This window comes from Lissotriton helveticus, chromosome 7 (assembly GCF_964261635.1).
Source record: "Lissotriton helveticus chromosome 7, aLisHel1.1, whole genome shotgun sequence".
NCBI lineage: Eukaryota > Metazoa > Chordata > Amphibia > Caudata > Salamandridae > Lissotriton > Lissotriton helveticus.
This window is the reverse complement of record NC_136068.1, coordinates 1635104149-1635128755: the sequence shown is the minus strand read 5'-3', so window position 1 is coordinate 1635128755 and position 24607 is coordinate 1635104149. Positions and strand designations below refer to the sequence as shown.

At 45.4% G+C, this 24607-nt stretch overlaps 1 protein-coding gene across 1 annotated transcript in view; it reads right to left on the bottom strand.

Moving 5' to 3' along the window:
- LOC144770625 (myeloperoxidase-like) overlaps positions 1 to 24607 on the bottom strand; it is a 209658-nt gene that overhangs the window by 123807 nt on the left and 61244 nt on the right. The window contains exon 5 of the mRNA XM_078655311.1: positions 18211 to 18334. Within this exon, the coding sequence (XP_078511437.1) occupies positions 18211 to 18334 (124 nt within the window). The remainder of the gene's footprint in view (positions 1 to 18210; positions 18335 to 24607) is intronic.

Sequence of the window (24607 nt, the reverse complement as noted above, 5' to 3'; positions counted from 1 at the left end):
TAGGATCAGGTGGGGGCCCAGGGCGAGGTAACTGATTCTTTCCCTGTAGAGCGTGGGGTTAGACAGGGATGCGTCCTGGCTCCCACCTTATTTTCATTATATATCAATGGCATAGTGGACTACCTGAAGAAATCCCCTACTGATGCCCCAATACTGGACGGGGTTCGTGTACCAGTATTAATGTTTGCTGATGACACATTGCTGGTATCACGAACTCCTAGTGGCCTCCAGAAGGCAATTAATTCTTTCGGGGATTTCTGCCAGATCCGGGGCTTGGAGTTAAACACTTCAAAGACTAAGTTTATGAGTATGAATCCAGCAAAGTCATTTAGGGGCACAATAACTTTTACTGGGGCTGCCTTAGAACAGGTGGAGGCTTTTACTTATCTTGGTATCTCCCTACAGGGCAATATGAAATGGAAGTCCCATATTGACTTAGCAGTTTTAAAGTTCCATCAACTAGCAGGGGCCCTAGCACTTAAACATAAATCTTCATTAACCAAACCTATCCATCCTGTGTTAGAGATTTATAGTATGAAGGTGCTAAGTGCCTGTTGGTATGGCTCAGAGTTGTGGGGTTTTGCCAACTTGAACATTTTTTCTACTGCTGAGAACAAGTTTTTGCGACGTCTGGTTGGCGTTCCACAAAGCACACCAACAATCCCCCTGTTGTATGACCTGGGGAGGAAAAAGATTGAGGACCTGGCTCGACTGCGCCCATTACTATTCTGGAGACGAATAATGTCAACGCCGGAGCTAGGTCATTATGCCTCCGCCCTCATGGACATTATTAAGAAGGACGGGTTCCATACAGTAACATGGCTCAACGAGATCCGGAACCTATTAACAAAACTCCATCTAGACCATTTATGAACTAACACTGACCCAACTGCCTTTCCATCAAAGGAGATTGTGAAAAAAATGTACTGGGATATGACTTTGCAATCTGTTTTGACCTCTAACCCACATTCCATGTTAACATCCCGGTATTTGGAAATCAAATTTACTCCATTTTGTGAACTATACTGGGATTTTATTACAAAACCTATGGATAGAAAGTTGTACTTCCAATTTAGAGCTGGTAGTTTGCCCTTAACGCTTTCACACAAAAGTGGTCGCCTAGCAATGTTAATATATGCAACCATTGCAAAGACTTGGTTGAGGACATCTCGCACTTTCTGTTTGTCTGTCCTCTTTATGCTTCTCCAAGAAGGAGGTGGTTAAAACCAGCGTGTCAGAATTTAGGGACACGTAGGTGCCAGGAAGCCCTTAGAATTTTGGAATCAAACAGCTCCTCTCCTTTAGCAATTGTAGTAGCAAAATACCTGGGATGGGCATGGATCATTCGCACTCGCACTTTAGCCAGTGGAGTTAGAGGAAATGTAACGTGATTTTATGTAGATTATAATTAATCATGTGTAGTGAACTTGAGTTTTTAGCAGTAAATGCGTTCCTTTTAGTCATGATTCGTCAGCGTTTTGAATTTAATGTGTGTTTTAAAAATGTGATTGTATTCTAGAATAGTATTTACTGATGTATAGGTTAGGGCGTCAATGCTTTTATGACAATGCTATCGAATAAAGCTTTTGAATTTGAATTTGTATAACAAAAGATTAGCCTTTTAACACTTACCATTAACTAGAACAAGGCACTAAAAGACACATGATTTCATCATGAATGGGAAAGGGCGGGATCTATACCTCTGAATGATGGATGGCGGCTCTCACGCAGGGACAGAGACTTCAATGCCTGACACTATGACATTGAAAGTATCACTGGCCTACAGTGGATACTGCCATAGACTACAATGGCAATGATTCATTATGAAGGGCTTTAGAACAGTAAGCCCTGCGTCGTGCTTCAGTCTCCTGCTTCAGAGCGTGGCAGGGCAGGCAGCCTGGGACACAAAGCCCAGACTTAAATACATCAATTTGTTTAGAGATACAATTGTATCTCTAAATAGATTGATCTATTTAGTCATAGTACAGGAATCTGAAGGAATATCAGGTGGGCACAGCCCCAGAGCCCTAATGGAGAATCTTCCCCTGCTGTGGTGTGTGCCTAAAGTGGGGACACACCGTGCCTTCATACAGCTCTGCAGACAGCCACCTGTATGCCTCATCCAGCACTGCATGTTTTCTGTCCCTTTCTTGAAACCTGATATGTGTATAGGAATGGATACCATGTTCAAATAGAGAAAATGTGCCCTCAGCTGCAAGGCAAGCACTGTTTGAGCAGATTGTTGGGACAGGTTAGGAAGGGGCAAATAATAATGTGGTAGGGCGCCTCATCTAATAAAGTTAAACAAAGTACAATGATGAGGCCAGTGCTGGCCACGTCAAAGTGATTTTTTATTATGGTGGGTGAGAATGGTCCAACATGAGCAGTGGGGGGAGTGTGGCACAGTGCAGCAATATGACAGACAGCAGGTGGATGCCAGGATGTGGCTTAGCAACATGAGAGACTGCGAGAGAAGGACAGGAGGGGGCAGCAAGATGATAGACAGTGGGAAGAGGGCAGTAGAGGACCACAAGAGTATGGACAGTGGGAGAAGGGTGGAGGTGGATGACCCAAGTAAGACAGATTGCATTCAGAGGGTGTATTGGAACTTCTAAAGATGATCCCTACTAAAATCTTTTCTTGAAAATAGAACTCAACAAATCTATTGGGAAGGTCTGAAGTCGGTAGAATTCTCCCTTCGTGTGGGGTCCCACAGGGCTCGGCACTTTCCCCCACCCTTTTTAATCTCTATGTGACCCCGCTAGCCTCACTAATAAAAGCACATGGCCTGAAATTGGTGTCGTATGCTGACGACACACAACTGATGGTATCACTCACGTAAACGATTGAAGTAACTGCGGAACAGTTTAGAAATTGCCTCTTAAGCATAAAGAGTTGGATGAATAAGAACTTCCTAAAACTAAACACCGAAAAAACAGAGGTGATTGAGTTTGGATACAACACCACCATCTGTAGCCAACTTTGGTGGCCTCCAGAGGCAGGTACTTGTCCTGTGCCCGGACAAAAAGTCAGAAAACTAGGTTTCTGGTGAGATAAAGATCTTACTTTCACCTCACAAGTTAATCAAGTGACATCTGCATGCTTCTTCACCATCAAAACCCTCAGAAAAATACTGCCCCTGATCCAACCCACGCTAAGGAAAACAGTGGTCGGTGCTCTAGTTCTCTCCCGCATCGACTAAGGCAACTTTCTAAATTACAGTCACTGCAGAATGCCGCGGCAAGAGTACTGCTGGACCTCCCAAAACGCCATCCAACATCTAAGGCCAACTCCACTGGCTTCCAGTCCGGCATTGAGTACAGTTCAAAGCCCTCTGCCTAGTACACAAAACAGTAGTTAGAGGAGGAGCTGAGCACCTGAAAGCTCTCTTTCCGCGCTACATCCCTAGCCGAGCATTAAGATCTGCTGGCCTGGGCCTAATTACCATCGCGAGAATAAGGAGAGCAAGCTGGGGTGGCACGTCCTTTTCCCATCAGGCGGCTAAGCTATGGAATACCTTGCCCACTAAGCTTCGCCTACAACCAAATAAGAGCTGTTTCAGAAAGGCTTTGAAGACCTGGCTGTTTACTACGCCCTAGTCATCCAGCAGCAGCCTTACCCTCTTCTGCAGCGACAAGACGCCACGGCATAAGTGCACTTAATAAATACTTCAGTCAGTCAGTCAACAAAGTGTGCATTAAGGGTAATGTATGAGCAATATGTCACTATGTCCATATATTTGCAAAGTATCTTAGTGTAGACAATTACTGGCCTCAAATAATAAAAATAACAGCACTTCCAGACACCATTCTAGTTGTCAGTTTTTAACATATAGGCTGGAGGGATGATAGAGTCAGCTAATAATTAAATACTCTTAGGTAGACAAAGGTATGTGATTAGGACATATTTGTTTGAAGGAATCACTGTGGTTAGAGGAAATATTAGCACAATGACTGAAAAGTCTATTTGTGAAGTATATATGGCAGATCCTGTAATTAGTGATCATATACATACGTTGATTTTCAAAGAAAAAATTGCAGAGTTATTATTTGTGAAATATTACTCTGGAAATATTCAATACTTGAATTAATCAGTAAGAAGTGAGTGGACTTGATGAATCTCAATGAAGAACAAAATGTGGCACATTACTGCAAATTTCCACAAGGCATATCTAGTAGGAACAAGGTATTCACTGCATTAAAATCTAGATATTTAGTACCTTAGACACTATTGAAAAGTGGGTTATTAGTAGTGGTAAATGGGTATCTACCACTGGCAATAAGGTCACTTCCACAGTCAAGGGCTCAGTAGAGGTCTCAAAAAATTATTCAACACAACAACTGTGGTAAGTCCCAGGGGAGAGAAGTAGAGCCACAGGTTATTCAGGGTGAGCTGGCCTCCATTCTGAAATGTGTACACAAAAGAAGCTACCCTGAGTGAAAGAAGACCGAAGTTAAAAGGTGCTGAGTGGAGTGCCTGGCATCTCACAAAAAGTGAAGGACTGTCCTCACACACCACCAGGTGTCATGCTTCATCATCAGCAGTCCTCGCTCTCTAAAAACTTGGTTTGATAGAGAGCAGGCCTACACCTGGAGACAGGGAGGCACTTCTAAATCCAAGTGGGGGCCCGTGACAGTGAGTGATAGTTCAAAAATCAGTGTAATTGCCAAAAATACATTTATTCAAATGGCAACTACTACATATTAAAATGGAAGCTGTGAAGAAGGGGAATTAGTTCCCCATCACTGTAGTGGTGAAGGTTGTTGATATGTTTCTGCCCTTATGGCCCAGGATGAAAGAAATGTGGGCTCCTATCTTACCAAAACCTTTGGTACGAGATTACCACTGAGTAAGTGAACCTGTGTCACACTCTACCTAAGAGATTTTCTTGAAATCTATAAAAAAGAAATTGAGATTGCCATCAGGAAAGGGTATCCTGAGAGTGATTCGGTCAAAGTAAAATTAAAAACTGCAGTGTAAGTTGCCACACATGCACCAGTATGCATATTGTGGCTATTGTGGGAAAACATGTGTCACTGCAAACGTGAGACACACATGGATTGTCATTTACACAGTTGTGAGACCGGCTCACAGTTGTCCTCCTTGGTGGTTACTACACACCACATGCGAGGAGGATGAAGTAGAGACCCCTGTAGTAACACTCTAGGAAAAAGGAAAATTGTAATTCACATTTAAAGGAAAGTTTTCCTGGTTGGGGTGCTCTAACTTCACATAAGCACACTTCCATACTACCACTCATACACTTACTACATCAAGGTACATCTCTCTCCATAGTCCTAGCTGTGTTCGCTCCTCTTCCCCATGGTGGAATGAAGGGCGAGAGAATCGGGTTTTAAATAGTTGCCTTAATTTGAAAAAATAGAAGCATGTGTGGACTTACAAATGCCGGAAAAATTATTCCAATGTATGGAAACCTCTCTGTATAAAGGCGGATGTGTGCCTGACCATTGCATCTGAGAGGAAACATGGCAGTAATTGTGGCCCATCAGCAGAACACCTGTTCCCATGCTCAAACCTTGGTAAGTTGTAAGCAAGTCCCCTGACCTTGCCAGGATACTGCTCTCCCAGGCGCACAGATCCACTTGAAGTGCCTCTGTCTCCTGCTCTGTGCTGACCCTGGTTCACGGCCGGCGCCAACTCTGCCTCGTGTCTCTGCCTGCTTCTCCTCCTCTGTATTTCTTTTTTATTTGCCCTGTTTCTGCCCTACTGTTGTGCCTGTGCCCTTGTTTGGTTCCCCCTGCCCATTTTTGCTGCCTGTCCTTTTCCCGCCGCTTTTGCCCCTGCGGCCCCTCCCCCGGCTCCTGCCTCCCAGCTGCATCTCCCTCCCTCCTCCCTTATTTAATGGTGGCTGCTGCACACCCAAGCGAGCAAGTCCCCTGACCTTTGCCAGGATACTGCTCAACCAGGCGCGCAGCTCCACCTGAAGTGCCTCTGTCTCCTGCTCCGCCCTGACGTCGGTTCGAGGCCAGCGCCCGCTCTGCCTTGCATCTCTGCCTGCTTCTGCTTCTCCTCCTCTGTATTTCTTTTTTATTTGCCTTGTTTCGGCCCCACTCTTGTGCCTGTGTCCTTGTTTGGTGCCCCTCTGCCCATTTTCGCCACCCATCTTTTTCCTGCTTTTTTCCCCACCACTGCTGCCCCCGCTGTCCCTCACCCCACTCCCGCCTCTCAGCTGCATCTCCCTCTCTCCCTCCCCTATTTATTGGCAGGCGAGCTGCTGGTATGCCAAAGGCGAGCTAAAAGCAAGCCCATCTGTGCCCGGCTGCGACCTGACCTCGAACAGCGCCAGGACCCCTGTCCCTCCGGGCCGCCAGCGCTACAGCTTGTCAGCTCTCCACAAACTCAACGCTGGAAAGAACCTCAACTGCAAGTCCTCCTCCCCACTCTACACCCACAGACCTTTCACCTGCTGTCACTGCCGCCATTCATTCACCTTTGCCGAGACCCAGGACCCTCCACCTCCCTCCAGCAACAACTCCATCGTACCCCACACCCTGAGATGCATGTTCAACATCTGCTCCCTCCACAGACACGCCACGGAAATTTGGGACATCCTCGACAGCACCACCCTGGACATCTCCTTCCTCACCAAAACCTGGACGCATGCCTCCTTCGGCCCAGACATCGCAATCGCCATCCCTGAAGGATACAAGTTCACTTGGATGGATTGCCCCAACCGCCCCAGAGGAGGCATCGCCATTGCCCACAAGGCCAATCTCCAGTTGAGCACCTATTCCAACTTGCTCGCAGACCTGATGAAACACCTCCATTTTAAGATCTGGATTAACCCATCCTCCACAGTCCGAGGCACCCTCATCTACCTGTGCTCCTTTCTCCAACTCCATTACCAACATCATCATCAAGCCGCATGCCATCACCTCCACCAATTTCACGCTGCTCGAAGACCTCAACTTCCCCGTTGACAACCTCCAGGACCCCACCTCCGCATCCCTCCTGGACAACCTCCACACCATCGGACTGAAGCAGATCATACCTGAACCAACACACTCAGCTGGGCACATCCTCGATCCTGTTTTCCCTGCAGGGAACTCCATCACCTTCAGCCACACCTCCCAACTCCCATGGACGGACCACCGATGTGTTCACTTCACCTTCAAATCCAACATCCGCCGCAGATGCCCACATCAGCTCCATCGTAGGAATTGGAACAAGATCTCCACCGACCAGTTCACCACCGCCCTCGGCAGCTCCGCCCCCACCACTACAAACGACGGTGATGCACACCTGCCACCCGCACTCTACATTACTGGTTCACCGACTGCGCCAACACCTTCGCCCCCTCAAAAAACCCTTCAAGCCCCATGTCAAGAAAGCCAGCTGGTTTTCCACCGAACTCAGAGACTCCAGACGACTAAAAAAACTGTGGAGGACCTCCAAAACCCTGACTGACCTCGACAACTTCAAAACAGTTACCGCGGCACACGACAAACTCATCAGCCTCTCCAGGAAGAAAGCACTGCAAACAGAATCTCCACCAACGCTCACTGCAACAAGGAACTCTTCGGCATCATCACAGAGTTCAGCCAACCCAACAGCAAGTCCACAAACATCACTCCCTCCCAGGACCTCTGCGACAGACTAAGTGCTCTCTTCCATCACAAAATCAAGCCCATCTATGACAACTTTGACAAAAACAATCCCCACGAGGAACTCTCTCCCACCTCTCCCAGCAGCACGCAGCCGACACTGGACCTCCCTCAGCATTGAAGATGCTCTGAGGATAATGAAGACCACCCAATCCTGGGCCCCCATGGACCCCTGCCCCCACCACATCTACTGCAAAGCAGCATACATCACCACCTCCAAGCTTCAACGTACCATCAACCGCTCCTTTGAGACTGCCTCGTTCCCCGATGACTGGAAACATGCCGAGATCAACCCTCTCCTGAAAAAAACCCTCAATGGACCACACCAACCTTAAGAATTTCAGACTGATCCCCCTACTCCCTTATCCAGCCAAGGTCATGGAAAAGGCCGTCAACAGCCAACTTGCGCCTTCATCGAGGAAAACAACATCCTTGACTCTTCCCAATCAGGCTTCAAGAGGAACCACAGCACCAAAACCACACTCCTCAAAGCAACAGATGACATCTGCGCCCTCCTTGAGAGAGGAGAGACTGTGGCCCTCATCCTTCTTGACCTCTCCGCGGCCTTCGACACTGTCTCTCACCACATCCTAGCCCACAGACTTCACAACGCGGGAATACGGAACAAGGCCCTTGACTGGATCTGCTCTTTCCTCTCTGGCAGAACGCAATGAGTCAGACTCCCTATATTCCTCTCAGAACTGACTCCAACCACCTGCGGAGTCCCACAAGGATCCTCCATCAGCCCGACCCTGTTCAACTTCTACATGGCCCCACTTGCATCCATCATCAGAGCACATGGACTCAACATCACATCCTACACGGGCGACACCCAGCTCATCCTCTCCCTATCCAACCAACCCAACAGCACCAAACGCAACTTTCAAGATGGAATGGAAGCGGTCGCCAGATGGATGAAGAACAGCTGCGTTCAACTCAAAACGGACAAAACCGAGATACTCATCATGGGCCTTCACCCCAATGCCTGGAATGACACCTGGTGACCCCCCAACCCCAAGAACCACGCATGCAATCTCAAAATCATCCTGGACTCGGAACCCAAAATGGACCACCAGTTCAATGCCATTACCTCCTCCTGCTACCACACATTCCGCCTACTCCGCAAGACCTTCAAGTGGATCCCCCCTGAACACAAGAAACCTGTCACCCACGCCCTCATCAATAGCAGACTGGACTACGGCAACCCACTGTATGCCGTGATCAACAAGAACCTCACCTCCAAACTCCAGAACGTCCAGAACGCCGCCAGACTAGTCGTCAGCCTACCGCGCCACTGTGTCATCAGCCAACTCCTACAGATGTTACACTGGCTCCGCGTCGAGAAGAGAATGACCTTCAAGCTTCTCACCGTCACACAAAAAGCCCTCCACTACACCGGACCCGCCAACCTGAACCACCACCTCATGTTCCACACTCCCCAGCACTCTCTCGGCTCGACCCAGCTCTCCCCTGCAACGGTACCTCGGATCAAGAAAAGCAGAACAGGAGGGCACATCTTCTCCCTCCTCGCGGCCAAGGCATGGAACTCCCTGACTCTGCACCTCCGACAGACTGCCCCGCTCCCTAAGTTCCTAAAGGACCTCAAGACCTGGCTCTTCAATGGAACTCAGTGAACCTCCGGATTCTGTGGCACCTATCCCCCTTCCCCACTCTCCCCCAGCACCTTGAGACCCATTCCAGTTGAGTAGCTTGCACTATAGAAACCTTGATTGATTGATTGATTGATTGGCTGCGAGCAGGCAGGCTTAAATTAGGAGACAGGTATGTAAAGCCTTTAAAAACAATAATTCAGTAAATAATTAAGACACAACAAAAATCCAACACCAATATATATAAAATAGGAAATATTTTTATCTTTAAAATGTTACCAAAACATCAAAAATCCAATGTAGGGAACTGGAGATATTATTTTTTAAAGATTTAGCACTATATAGCACTTAGAAACCTATAGCGCCACCTTGGGAAATCTGTCCACGCTTCACTGTGACAAAGTCAAATTTTCAGGCCGACGGCAATGGAGCCCTGCTGGGATACCCCTTATGGTAGGCCTTGGTCAAGATTTTACCTTCGGACTTAGAAACTTTTTCTGTCAGGGTCCCTCGATGCTCTTTTCCAGTCCGGATTCAGTGAGGGTTTGCTGGCTTGCTTATTAGAGAGCTTTCGGTCAAACTCTGGAAATTGGACCTCTGGAGTTTTTCAGTAGGATGAACCAGCAGGGCAAGCCAGCTTGCAGTTGAATGTGGCCGGCTGGGCTCTCTGAATTGAGTCGGTCATCTCATGGATCTTTTTTCCAAAGTTGCTCCAAACTTCTCCAAATATCTGGAACTTCTTCCTAAAGTTTCTCTTGAGGATCCAAAGAGTAAAAAACACAATCCAAGGGTCTAGAATATTCAAGATGGTCCTTGAAAAGTTTGGATCACAATTCCCACAATGCAGCTAGACAAACCTTTATAAATCCACTGGACACACTCCAAGAAGGGGATTCTTGGTGGTGATGATCCAGGTGATCTCTGTTAACCTGTAGCTTGCAGGGAGTCCATTCTTTATTCCCCTTGAAGTAAGGTACATCCAAAGGGCAGTACTACCAGATAATACAGCAGGCGCAATAAGTCAGAATGAAGGGCCTGATGATGCAAATCAAAGTTTCGAGCTTGGTAAGTCTTTTTCTTCTTTTGGTTTAAAGCAGCAGATCTGAGGGGCTTTGCACCTCTCACATTTTTATTCAACGTTCTCTGGGGTCAGGGAGGAGAGCACTCCTGAGCTGTAGGGCAACACCCCAGAGCATGACCACTTCCTCCAAAGTGTGCCATAATCTTCTGCCAGAAAGCATCATTCCTCCAAAATTCAGTATGGCTGAAGTCTCAGCAGAGGAGCAAGAACTAGTTAAAGAAACCTCTAGTATGGCTCTTTTCCATAGCTCTCCTTCTCCTACCATCCGCAAAAACCTGCCTTAAGCCTGCCATCTCGCTGGGTCAGAGGGCTGAGGGGTAGATGAACCAGGCCTTCCTTTCCTGTCCTAGCTCTCCTTTGAATCTCATGGTTTAAACCCCTCCCCTCTGCACTGCCATTCCTGTGAAGCCGAGCATTTTCCAACAGATAGTCTCTCTCAGGGTGAGCCACTTATCACTTCATCAAAGCAGCCTGGCTAATTCTATTAATCCTGACCAATCGGGTGAAGACCACAGGAAGGTTACATTTTGGCTTACAGTCTAAAAACTTATTTTCTGTATATTTTAGGATAAATTCAGCAATGGCATATTGTTGGATGTATCAATACCATTCTCCTAAGTCCTTGAATGATATTTTCGTTGACTCCTAAAAATAGTTGCGCATTCATAAACTATTGCGATGTTATCCTATTTGGCTAGGAATCTACAATAGGAAAAAATACATTTGCAATTTCTCCAACACCAGGGCATATAAAACATTGTTTATATGGCCCCTCCATGGATACATGACCCCCACTCCCCTGGGACACCTGGGGAGACTTTGGGGGCCAGAATATGCAAAAATAGTGTAGCTCATCACTCCATAGTGCTCATTGCACCAAAGTTGAATTTGGTATTCACTTTACTACAATGTGGGGAGGGAAATGTGCATTTCTCTATTCCCAGGGTATATAAAACATCTTTCATAAGGGCCCTCCTTATAATGACATGACCCCCCACCCCTAGCACAGAGACCCTGGGGGTACCTAATATGCCAACATATTGTACATTATCACTTTTTAAGTGACTCTACCACTAAAGTCAAGTGTGAGCACAATTTACAGTTAAAAGCAGTGCTGCAACACAGGGCTGCTTTTAAACTAACCTCAGGTTCTCAGCAGTGCACACATGCAAGTGTAGAATGTGCTGCTGGCCTCTAAACTGCCATGCCCTATTATGTACAAGGTATTTATAGAATATGTACCCTAATGTGTCCGTTTTCACTGTGTTTTCAAAATAGCACCGGCCTTGGGCCTCGTTAGACAGAGTCAGTTACCACGAGTACCAGTCAGCAACAAATGGGGTTCACAGGGCACACAGGATGACTTTACAAAAGACCCCTTCTTTCCTTTTAAGGCCTCACCTACGGGCAGGGCTTAGTTTGCAAAAAAATAAGTGCTTGTGCCTATAGCTCTTTTCAGAAGCCTGTGGCCAGTGAAATTAAATGTCTGTGCGTCTAATATGAAGGCTGTGAACTCCTGAATCCACCTCGTGCTTCTTTAATCCACAAACTTTGAAACTCCCCGGGACCTGTCAATTTAGCAGTTCAACATCCCATCAGGGGCAAATAATGAACCCTAACCTTGTTACTCACAATCACCACTTTTAAAATTGCTGCTACCGTGAAGACAATCCACTGGGTGGACCCATCTGAAACCAAGGGGCATATGATCAAGGGGGTTTATCTCCGCTTTTTTGGCTTTAAAAGCCAAGAAAGCGGAGATAAAATTATCTCCCTATTACCTAGCTGTCGCTAACACCAGTTAGCAACAGCTAGTAGGAGATAGCGACCATCTTGGGCCCCACTTTGCATGTCAGTGATATTTATCACTAATGACATGTAAAGTGGGCGTGCCAAGATGTTAGCAACTGGAAACAGTCGCTAACATCGCTATCTCCTATTACCAACTTTTGGAGATATTCGCGCTAAGCGCGAATATCTCCAAAAGCTAACACCTGCCCTGAGCAGTTCTTAGCCATGTTATCCAATGGGAGGTGGATAACATGGCTAAGAGCATTAGCTCGGTAATGCATGAATATCACTGACTTTTCAGCGATATTCATGCATTGCGGCCGTTTTTTATCGCATTTGCGATAAACCTTGGTAATACCGAGGTTTATCTGCGATAAAAATCACCGCAGCTCTGCGGTAAATTTTTGTCTCTAACCAAGCAATAGCGATAGTAATATGCCCCCAAGTTCGTTTATGGAACTAATCTATTTTCAATTTTGTAATTTGTCTCTGGGTATACTTTGCATCTACTTTTTCACAATATCCACATTTAGATTGCATGACTGAATTGATATCAATGCTTATTTGATAAATTGATTTACTAATAAATTAACTTGTAACCTTGACTACATTTGTTAATAACATCATCCTGCCCGTGATTTTTGCGGTGCTCAAGCGGTTTCACTGTAATGGACATTTTTAACTGATGCTGTAATTTTCTATAAATGTCCAGTCGACAATCAAAGGTCCAAATAACAAGGGGCGCAATCTGATAGATGACTACACTAGAGTATTGACATAGAAGAAAGTGCGCCAGGTTAAAGTCAGAGCTTTAACCTGCCCCATGTGGTGTTGGAGTTATGCCCAGCCCCCTCCTGATACACTTATTTTTATTTTATTGCTTTTTCAGTATTTCAAAAAATTACATTACAGAGTCACATCACATCTCTTTACCACAATGTACATCCCATATTTACAGTGTCTTTAATTAAGTCCCTTCTAACATATGTGTTAGATCCTCTGCACTTTATTTGAGTTCGCAATGTTCGGGTTTTCAAGCAGAAATGCAGTTAGTGACTCCCAGAAGTCTTTTGGCAGTGACATTGCATGCAGTTCTTCTTCGTATACCTTCAGAGTGTCTTTACAGTACACCATATCTTTTATCCATTTCTGGCATGTAGGTTTTAGTTTGCTGTCCCAGTTTATTGACACTCTACGTTTAGCCAGTAGTAAGGCTATTGCCGCCAGCTTTCTCTTTGTTGGTGGTGCTCGTTCTAATAAGCCTAGCACACAAACTTTAACTGAGCATACTAGATCCCATTTCATAATATTCCGTAGTGTTTTCACAACTTGTTCCCAGGATTCTCTAATTGCCTGAAAATGCCATGCTAGGTGCACGAAAGCAGCATCTCTTGAGCCACATCTATGGCAGTTAGCACACGCCCTCAAGCCATATCTATATAATTTCGCAGGCGTGTGCTATACTTGGTGTAGGTATTTGTAATGCATTATACGCAGATTTCCATATGGAGTGAGCATTGTTGTCAGCGTGCAGAAGAATTGCCATTCAGCCTTTTCTAGATGTGCAGCTAGCACTTGGTTCCATCGCTCTTGCACTTTGGTAGTGTCCTGCGCTAGCACTATTTGCATTGCTCGGTATATTCTGGCAACTACACGCTTATTCATGGTGTCTCTAATTATCATTTGTAATGGTGTGAGTGTGTACGGTTCCATTGAGAAATTTGGGTACAGTGCCTTGATTGCTGCTTTTAACTGGTGGTAGGTGAATCGAAAATAGTATTTGATTGCTTATTTAATTCAGATCAGCAATCTCTATATATGTCCCTTCTATATATAAGTCACCCATAGTACTCACCCCTTCCTGCCATAACATTTCTATGCTTCCTTTGTCCTGCGCTACAGGTATTAATGGATGGTTTGCTAATGGTAGTTCTGGTGCGTATAACAGCAGCTTCTGTGCCATCTGACCCATTTTACGCCATGCCTCCGTTGTAGCCTGTACTCTATTTATTTCATTACGCGTTATTCCTGTATATTTGTGGGTTAATATATTGCATAGTGGGATAGGAAGCACGTCGCCCTCTTCTACCAGTGTGTGTGGTAAGTACTGTACTGGGTGGTGCCAATAGTGTGCATATTGCGCTTGTGCGCAGAGGTAATATAATAGCATGTCCGGTGCAGTGACTCCCCCTTGTTTGTACGGTAGAGTTAGGGTCTTCCAGTCTATCCTTGGATGTTTCCCAGCCCATATTAATCTGACTATCCCTGTTTGTAATTCTTTAAAAACAGATGTGGGTAGCTATATTGTGGTACTGTTGAATAAATATAAACATTTAGGCAGTATGACCATCTTAACTATGGATACCCTATCCACCAGTGTTAAAGGGAGATGGGTCAATTTCTTCACCTGCGTATCTAATTGATCTATTGCTGTCCCATAATTTTTCCAAACCACTTCCGTTGAGCCCCTATAGTTCCAAATACCTAAGTATTTTATTGGGTCGCTCTACCATGCGAGCGGAAATTCCAGTGGACATGCGTGGGTGCCTTCAATAAGTGGGATTATGGTGGACGTGCTCCAGTTTATACTGAGTCCGGATTGTCAACCAAACTTGATATACTCCCTCAGCAGCAGTGATAGGTTGATGTGGGGGTCACAGACGTAAAGTACCATATCATCCGCATGTAGTGATATGCCTATTGGTTGCTGCTAGAACCTCAATGGCATGTGTGCATACTTCTGTCTTATTTTGCGTGCCAGCGGTTCAAGCGCTATTGTGAATAATATTGGGGAGAGCGGACACCCTTGTCTCGTGCCATGTTGAATATGTATCGGATCTGATACCTGCCCATTGACCCTAATGCTTCGCCACTGGATCCGTATATAGTAGTTGTATTCATTGTATTAAGGTCGCTGAAATACCCATTCTCTGAAGAATAGTGAACAAATAGACTCATTCTATAGAGTCAAATGCCTTGGCTGCATCTAGCAATACAGCTGCTGCCTCCAACTCTGGATTGAGTTGATGCTGTAGCACAAATATACTGCAGATATTGTGTGATGTTGATCTTTCTGGTTTAAACCCAGATTGATCTGGCAGTACTATCTTTTGCATTAGTGCGTTAATCTAGTAGCTATGATTTTAGCCTGTATTTTAGCATCAGTGTTGATTAGCGACAGTGGTATGTAGAAGTTCCATCTGTCTTGTAGTTTGTCGGCATTAATGAATGCCAATATCAAGGCTTCTCTGAGGGTGGCTGGCAATAGCTTTCTAGCATATGCGTCTTCATACTTGCACGCTAGGTGCGGGCTGAGCAGTTCAGCAAATTCTTTATAAAACTCGCCCATTAGCCCATCGGGCCAATGTACCTTGCCATTCAGTAGCGTCTTGATGGCCTCCTTAACATCTATTTCTGTAACAGGCTGGGCTAGGTATTCTTGTTGGCCATCTGATAACCAAGCTAGCACAATGTCCTCTAGGTAGTCTACTATTTCCCCTGCATCCACAGTTTCACAAGTAGCGTACATTTTACGGTATGCCTCTGTGAAGGTTTGAGAAATCCCTTTAACATCGTAGTGCGTTGCACCATCTTCATCTGTTATCTGTATGATTGTCTGTTGAGTGCTTTTAGTTTGTATTTTTGGGGGGAGTGTATGGCCTGATCGACCCCCCTCCCCATATGCTCTCGCTCTTTGCCTCTTGAACCTGTATTTGACTTCATCTTCTGCTTATTCATCATATATTGACAGTTGTTCTCTTATAGAGCCTAGCACTGCAGCATTACTTGTACGATTATACTCCACTTCCAGCGCTTTCATTTTCACATCTGTTTTCTGCAATTTTGTACGTGTCTTTCAAGATGCCCGCACTTGTCCCTATGCAGACCCCCCGAATAGTGGGTTTAAAGGCCTCCCATACTATGCTCGGGTCATCTACTAAGCCCACATTAAACAGGAAATATTCCTCTATAGCTTTGTATATTGTTGTGGGGTACACTGGGTCAAGCATAGGTTTTGCATTGAACTGTTATATATATAGTGGTGGCACGTGTGTTGTTATGTCTAGTGACAACTGGACGGGTCTATGGTCTGAAAGCGTTCTTGGGAGATGACGTACATATGTCAGCCAGCTACTGGTACCCGCTGATGTGAGCCAGTAGTCTAACCTAGACCAGCTAGAGTGTATAGTGGACATGTATGTGCCCTCTTGCTTCCCAGGGTTTCTTAGGTGGCACACATATACCATCTGGAATTCCTCCATGCCATCTAATATCACTTAAGCAGCTTGTCTATGATGCTGTTTAGCTGCGGGCGATCTAGCAACTGCCCATCCAAGGCGACTTTAGGATCCCCTCCCCATATTATTTCTATCTGTTGAAATTGATGCGGCCTTTCCCATATTGACCTCTAAAATCCCAGGTCATATGTGTTTGGCCCATATGTATTAATCATGCCTATCTTGGTGCCCCGTAGTATGCCAGTCAATATTACATACCGGCCTTGATTGTCCTTAATGACCTTATCTTTCTTAAATTGTTTTCCTTTCTTCATTATGGTTAACACTCCTCTTGAGTAGGATGAGTACGAGGAAGCTACCACTTATTCTGCCCACCTTCTGCCTACCCCTTTATCGGTCTGAGCGGTGAGGTGCATTTCCTGTAACATTGCGATTTCTATTTGGTGCCTATCGAGATATGCTAGCGCTTGCTCTATTTTCCTGGGGTCATTTAGGCCCTGTACATTCCACATTACCCATTTTATCAATGTTTTGCGCCTCTGATCAGTCATTTATATACTTAGGGATGATATAGTTGTGGATTTGTTTCGTGTTGTCGTCATGTGTGTGTCTATGTTGTGTATCCTGTATGTGGTGACTCTTGTTGAACTGATACAAACATCCCCTCCACCCACTCTTGCATCCCAAACATGCTGGAGAATTCCCTCTTAAACACAATAACATTTACCCATTCCGCAAGGAGTTTAACAGTTCTAAATTGAGGCATTACTTACATACAACAGTTCGGGGTTCACCCACTGTGGGGGCGCACCAGGGTCTCAAATCTCATCCCCTCTGGGGAAGGGATGGGACATGAGCTTAAAGTGTTTGTCATCAACCAAAAGTAGCACCACCATGTCCACACTGTTCATTAATGCAAAAAAAAAAAATACAAGACAAGACATCTCCTGTGCTCACATATTGTGGAAAAGAAGTGTAACATTGAAGAACAACAGTGGCATAACCTGTGAGGGCCGGCATTTAAAAAAGTTTATGCAGACTCAGGTCACCAAATCGAAGAGCAACCTCTTCACAGGTCAATAACCTATTTCAAAGATCAAGTATCCAGCACCAGCTAGTGGCACTGACTGTGTTAACTGCTCTGTCATTCATTAACAGGGCTGCTTTGCCTTAAAATCTAAAAATACAGTTTGCAGCACACTTACGGGGAGCTGAAAAATCCGAGGGCCCCGTGCTCCCCTTCTGACAGGTCTAAGTGAAGGGTTTTCAAGGGTTCCACGTTACCCCTTAGGGACTAAGCCTTGAGTGATAACCATCCGGCTTGAGTACCAAGTTACAGTGGAGCAGTGACAGATGGGGAAGCATGCAGTGGCGCTGCTAGGGTGGGGGGGTCCATCCTGGGCGACACTGTTTTTGGGGGCGAAGGAGGTGAGCAAGTCGTGTCTGTCGACTACCACCATCCCCCGCGAACAAGTCGTCCATCGGCCGTCACCCAACGCCCCCTCTAACCTGCACTGGATGGCAACCTTATGGGCCGCCCCTGGTGGCAGTAGGTCTATCTAAGCCACTGGAAGCATGTAGCAGAGTTCAATAAACCTAGTGTCACAAATCTATTTAATAATAGTAATAAGAATGTGAGCAAAGTAAGTTCTGACAACTGACACACGTACAACACAAAGTGCTACAAGACATTGACTAAAACCCAAAACTTCAGTCTGCATCCAGAAAACAGCTCAGAATTACCTCAAGAAGCTATCTCCAGCCTCCAGCCTCCTGCCCTAAACCCAACCTATAGTATTTATCATCCAACTTGTAACATTGATATCCTATACATTACTGATTTGTTTTTCCAGCGAGAGACTTACTTGTTGTTGCAGGCTCCGGTAATGTCCCTGTAGACATCAGATTCGGGACATCGCAACTTTATGGCCTCTGAAGCACAACCGCTCTCTGCAGAAATGGTATCCAGCTGAGGTTTGCTGAGTTCATCTGAAAAAGGACCCCTTAGATTTGAACTTTCCTATCAACAACAGATTTAATAATATAAATCACAATAAGATCGCTCCTTTTCCTGCATAAGCATAAGCGAGCTAAACCATAACTCAAGAGCTCCAAGAAGAACTGCCGAGCCCTCGAGAAAGTCTGGAGAAGGGAACCGACACCGGACAACAGGACCTCCTTCAAACTTGCCACCCGGAAACACCACCAGCTGATCCGCGCCGCCAAGAAAACAGCTTTCAAGCACCGGCTGGACAACAACGCACACAACTGCAAGGAACTCTTCAACATCGTGAAAGAGCTTTCCAACCCCAGCGCAGGAAACAACGACATCACCCCATCGCAAGACCTCTGCAACTCCCTCGCTTCATACTTCCACAACAAGATCGCCGACATACACAACAGCTTCAACAACCAACCAACGCACACCATGACCGAACAACCACCCCCCACCACCACCCTCCACGCCTGGACCCCGATCAGCACCGAAGACACCATCCGCACGATGAACTCCATCCACTCCGGATCACCGACCGACCCCTGCCCTCACCACGTCTTCAACAAGGCCGACGCTGTCATCGCACCCCACCTGCGAGACATCATCAACACATCCTTCGACACCGCCACCTTCCCCGAGAGCTGGAAGCACGCCGAACTCAGCGCTCTTCTCAAAAAACCCACAGCGGACCCCTCCGAACTCAAGAATTACCGCCCCATCTCGCTCCTCCCGTTTCCAGCCAAAGTCATCGAGAAGATCGTCAACAAGCAGATGGCCGCCTTCCTCGAGACGAACGGATCCCTCGACCCCTCACAGTCCGGCTTCAGAGCCAACCACAGCACCGAGACCGCCCTCATCGCCGCCACCGATGACATCCGAGCCCTGATGGACAATGGAGAAACAGCGGCCCTCATCCTCCTAGACCTCTCCGCGGCATTCGACACGGTCTGCCACCGCACCCTAGTACGGCGCCTCAGCAACATCGGCATCCAGGACAAGGCGCTGGAATGGATCATCTCCTTCCTCGACGGAAGAACACAGAGAGTCCGCCTACCACCGTACAAGTCAGAGGCCTCCGAAGTCATCTGCGGCGTCCCCCAAGGATCATCCCTGAGCCCCACCCTCTTCAACGTCTACATGAGCCCCCTCGCGGCCATCGTACGCAAACACAACCTCAGCATAATCTCCTACGCCGACGACACCCAGCTGATCCTCTCCCTGACCAACGACCCCGCCGCCGCCAGAGCCAACCTGCACGAAGGGATGAAAGAGGTAGCCGAGTGGATGACGACCAGCCGCCTGAAACTGAACTCGGACAAGACGGAGGTCCTCATCCTGGGCTCCTCACCCTCCGCCTGGGACGACTCCTGGTGGCCCCCCGCCCTGGGCACCGCACCCAAACCGACTGACCATGCACGAAACCTGGGCGTCATCCTGGACTCCTCCCTCTCCATGACCAGGCAAGTCAACAACGTCTCCTCGGCGTGCTTCAACATCCTACGCATGCTACGGAAGATCTTCTGGTGGATCCCCACCGAGACCAGGAAGACCGTCACCCAGGCCCTCGTCACCAGCCGACTGGACTACGGCAACGCCCTCTACGCCGGTACCACCGCCAAGCTCCAGAAGAGACTCCAGCGGATCCAGAACGCCTCAGCCAGACTCATCCTCGACATCCCACGAACCAGTCACATCTCCGGACATCTGAAAGACCTTCACTGGCTCCCCGTCAACAAAAGAATCACCTTCCGCCTCCTCACCCACGCACACAAAGCCCTACACGACCAAGGCCCGAGCTACCTCAACAGCCGAGTCAACTTCTACGCTCCCAAACGCCACCTCCGATCAGCCAACCACGCCCTCGCCGCCGTCCCCCGCATCCGAAGAGCGACTACAGGAGGAAGGTCCTTCTCCTACCTGGCCGCCAAGACCTGGAACTCCCTCCCGACCGACCTGCGCCTGACCCAAGACCACCTCTCCTTCAGGAAGAAGCTGAAGACCTGGCTGTTCGAGCAGTAGCGGCACCGCCCCCCCCCCCCCCCAGCGCCTTGAGACCCTACGGGTATGTAGCGCGCTTTATAAGTGTCAATGATTGATTGATTGATTGATTAATAGTTGCCCTACTTTGTAGACACTGCCCAGTACAGCAAGAATTATGAGGATTTTTTCTGACTGAAATATCCAACTTTTATCTGTAACTGTAGTGTCGAGGACTTGTCACTTATGTTGTCATTCCATCTTTCACACACACACACACACACAAACACGTGCGCACGCACACACACACACACACGCAGGCACACAGGCACACATGCACACACGCACGCCCCCGCAAACAGGCTACGTTAAATGGTTCCACGTTTTTCCTCATGATGTTTCACAGTGGGGAGATGTATGTTTTTTTTAAATTTAATATTAACATTTTTAATACACTTATACTACTGGAGGATACTGCAACCTGGAAAGGGGGAGTACAACAAATGGGGTGAACGAGTTATTGGGGATTAAAGTTGTGGAGGAAGAGGTGTGTTATGCACCTCATTGTTTATCTTAAAGGGGGCGCGAAAAGAAAAAAAAACTAACTCTCGTACCCAATCTTGCATCATCCACAGTCATTAAGAATATAAGATTCCAGAATGTTTTGCTGTTGTATGGTTGGGTTGTTAAACCTATTGTGTCGTCATTTATTGGATAGCCTGTGAACAGAGAGGTGAGTCGTGTATGTGTCCATGCTCACTCCTCACTCCTTCACTGCTTGTCTATGGTAGATATGATATAGAATCTTCATTGCATCATAGTGTTATGGACCGGGGGTGGGGCAGTAGGCAGAGTAGTCTAATTTGATGACACCCACTCTTTCTGAAATATTATTAACAGCTAACTGTTGTGTTGTGCGCGAGTCAGCGCGAGTACATGCTTGATGCGAGATTTTCCTTGTACATTCATCACGTGGACTTGCGCCGACTCGTGCTATTGTTTTTATTCAATTTGGCCTCGAGTGATATTATTGTTCAATTGTGCATCACTCGAGACCATTCTCAGTTGGTAGCTTTTGTACTGTATGCTCTAACTGTATCCAAGTCAGTTACTGGTGATCGACTCAGAGACCGGAGCTGTATACAGGGAGTGCTTCATTTGTAAGAATAAACTCATTTCTACAACTTCTATTTGTTGGTATTTACTCAACAAACTTGGCGACGAGGGACGGAGCATTGAACCTGTTCCAGAAGGAAGCACTTCCTGTCCATTTTAATACTCATTTACGTAATTTAAAAAAAAAGAAAAAAAAAAAAAAAAAAAGCATTTAAAAGCTTTCAATTACGCTCCAACTTACATGGAAAGCGATACACAGTCTTCTGAGGAACTGAATTCCCTGATGATTTGAGGAGTTGACTTTCCAGCTGAAAAGCCGATCTTATTTCACTCGCGTATGAAGGTGCGCGTCTTCATTTCTTGATCGCGCTAACTAATCCTTCCAGTACACGCATTGGCTGACGTTTAAGCGGAACTAACTCCTACATTTTGTGCGCTTTTGCTGATTGGATTAAACGGAACCAATTGCTACATTTCATAGGAAAGCTAGTGACACCGCTTTCCATTGGTTTACTATTCTGGATGAAACTGACAAGGTGACTTCGTTTCTTCCCTCTCTCTATTGAAAAACGGGGAGATTTATTCAAATAACGAAGTATACACTTCATGGACAGAGAAACGGATGGTGTTTGAAAACTTGAAGGGCAGAAAAACGGATGGTGTTCATCAGAGAAATGGATGGTGATAAATGAACACAGGAAACCTGATTTTTTCACTATTTTTCTTGACTGTTTGTTTTTTCTGCAACACCCAAGTATTTCATTATTTTGCTAAGACTAATTTTTGTGTTATTCTCTTTACTATTAGTATTCAGTATAAAGTATCCTGTTTATTTACTTATTTCTGTTACTATGTGTGCTCAAGGCTATACACTTTCGCCCCCACAAAGCTATTGGTCAGCTGGTAGTTCCCCTTGTATGCCTTGGATTGAATGGAAAGCTTACTTCTTAAATTATATTGAGACTTTAGATGCAAATGGCAAAATGAAAGCACCAGAGAAAAAAGGTATTTTCTTACACTGTTTAGGACCTGAAGGATTAAAAGCCTTCAATCAACTTCCTACTTCACAAGCAAGTGGTGACATGAATGTATTTGATAAGGCAATATATGATTTTGATAAGTACTGCTCTCCCAAGGTGTGCATTGGAATTTCGAGGTTTAAGTTTTTTCAAAGAAAACAATTAGGTGAAGAGACTGTAGACAATTTTGTCTCATCCCTAAAAACATTAGCGTTAAATTGTAAATTTGGTAACCTACAAGAAGATTTTATTAGGGATCAAGTAGTCATGCACTCTAAAAATGAAACCATTCAGGAGAGACTTTGGATTAATGGTGATGAGAATTTAGATTTTGTTTTATCCATTGTCAGAAAAGCTGAACTTTCCTGTAGAAGCGCACTACAAATTAAAGGGAAGGAAACTTCCGTCAGTAAGGATGTTATTGCAAAAATTAATCAAAAATATGACAATAAGAATAGAGATGCTCCCAAAAAGAAGCAAATGTTTTCTTCCAAAGCTAATTCTGAAGCTTCAAAAAGTAATTTGAAATGTTTTAGATGTAACAGCAAATCACATTTAGCAAATGATAAAACTTGCCCTGGTTTGAGGCAAAAATGTAACAATTGTGGGTTAAAAGGACATTTCACTTCTGCTTGCAGAAGAGGTAATGTTAATCAAAAGGTCAAGTGCATTGAGTCGAATGAGAATAGCGATGAGGATGATTTTACAGATGACTCCAATGACTGTTCATTTGTCTTGAACATAAAAGATTCTGCTGTTTTAAATGTAAATGACCATTCCATCAAGAAAAAACCATTGTGTGACATGATTATTGGAGGTGTAAAGATTAACATGTATGCAGATTCTGGATCACCTTATTCTATAGTGTGTGAATCTGTCTGGAGAAAATTGTTTGTACCTAGACTTGGCAGTCACCTAGAGGAGAGTGATATTAATCCCGAAGGATATTCTGGTGGAAGGATAGATATCTTAGGATTCAGAACATTAGTTTTCAGATTTAAGAACAGAAAATGTATTGCAAAACTGTATGTTTCAAAGAAGGGTCCCTCAGTTCTTAGCTGGTTTGACTTTGGCAAACTGGACATTGTATTGGATCCTAATAGTCCTACTCCAGTGATGTTGATTGATGAGCAAAATGGTATCTCCTCTTTGATGTTAAGTAAATTTCCAAATGTTTTTTCCAAAGACATTGGAAAGTTAACCAGCTTTAAACATGAAATCCATTTAAAGGACAATGCTTGCCCTAAAATACATAAAGCTCGAAATATTCCCTTTGCTGTCAGAGAGGAGGTTAGGAGTGAATTAAATGCTTTAGTGGAAGGAGGCATAATAGATAGAATAGAGTCCTCTGAATGGGTTTCGCCCATAGTGGTTGCTAGACGAAATAATGGCAAGGTGAGATTATGCATTGACCTTCGCCATCTTAACAATAATATTGTTGTAGATCAATTTCCCCTTCCCCGTATTTCTGAAATGTTATCTGTGGTTGGGGGGTCTAATATTTTTTCAACAATCGACCTATCTGCTGCGTATCACCAGATAGAGTTGAGCGAAAAGAGTAAGGATTTGACGGCGTTTATTACACCTTTTGGGTGCTTCAGATTCAACAGGATGCCTTTTGGACTGGCGTCCGCAGCAGCAATTTTCCAGAGGGTCATGCAAGACATTTTGAAAGATTGTAAAAATGCCATTTGCTTTCAAGATGACATTTTGGTGTTCAATGATGACAAAGACAAACATATTATGGCTTTAGATGAGGTTTTGAATGCACTTAATGTACATGGCCTTACCATTAAGCATGAGAAATGCAAATTTGGTGTACATTCCGTAAATTACTTAGGCCATGAATTGTGTGCAGAGGGTATCAAGCCTAAACCTTCACTTTTAGAGGCGATTAAATCAGCTCCTCACCCTTTATCTAAAGATGATGTAAGGTCCTTTTTAGGGTTAGTTGAGTTCTACGCTAGGTATGTACCTGACTTCTCGTGCAGAACATATAATATCAGGCAGCTAATTAAAAATAGGGTTGTCTTTGAATGGACTAGTGAATGTGAGAAAGAGTTCAGTGATGTGAAGAATGCAATCTGCTCTGCAAGTGCATTATCTTGTTTTGATCCTTCTCTGGAAAACATTATTACTACCGATGCTAGCGCA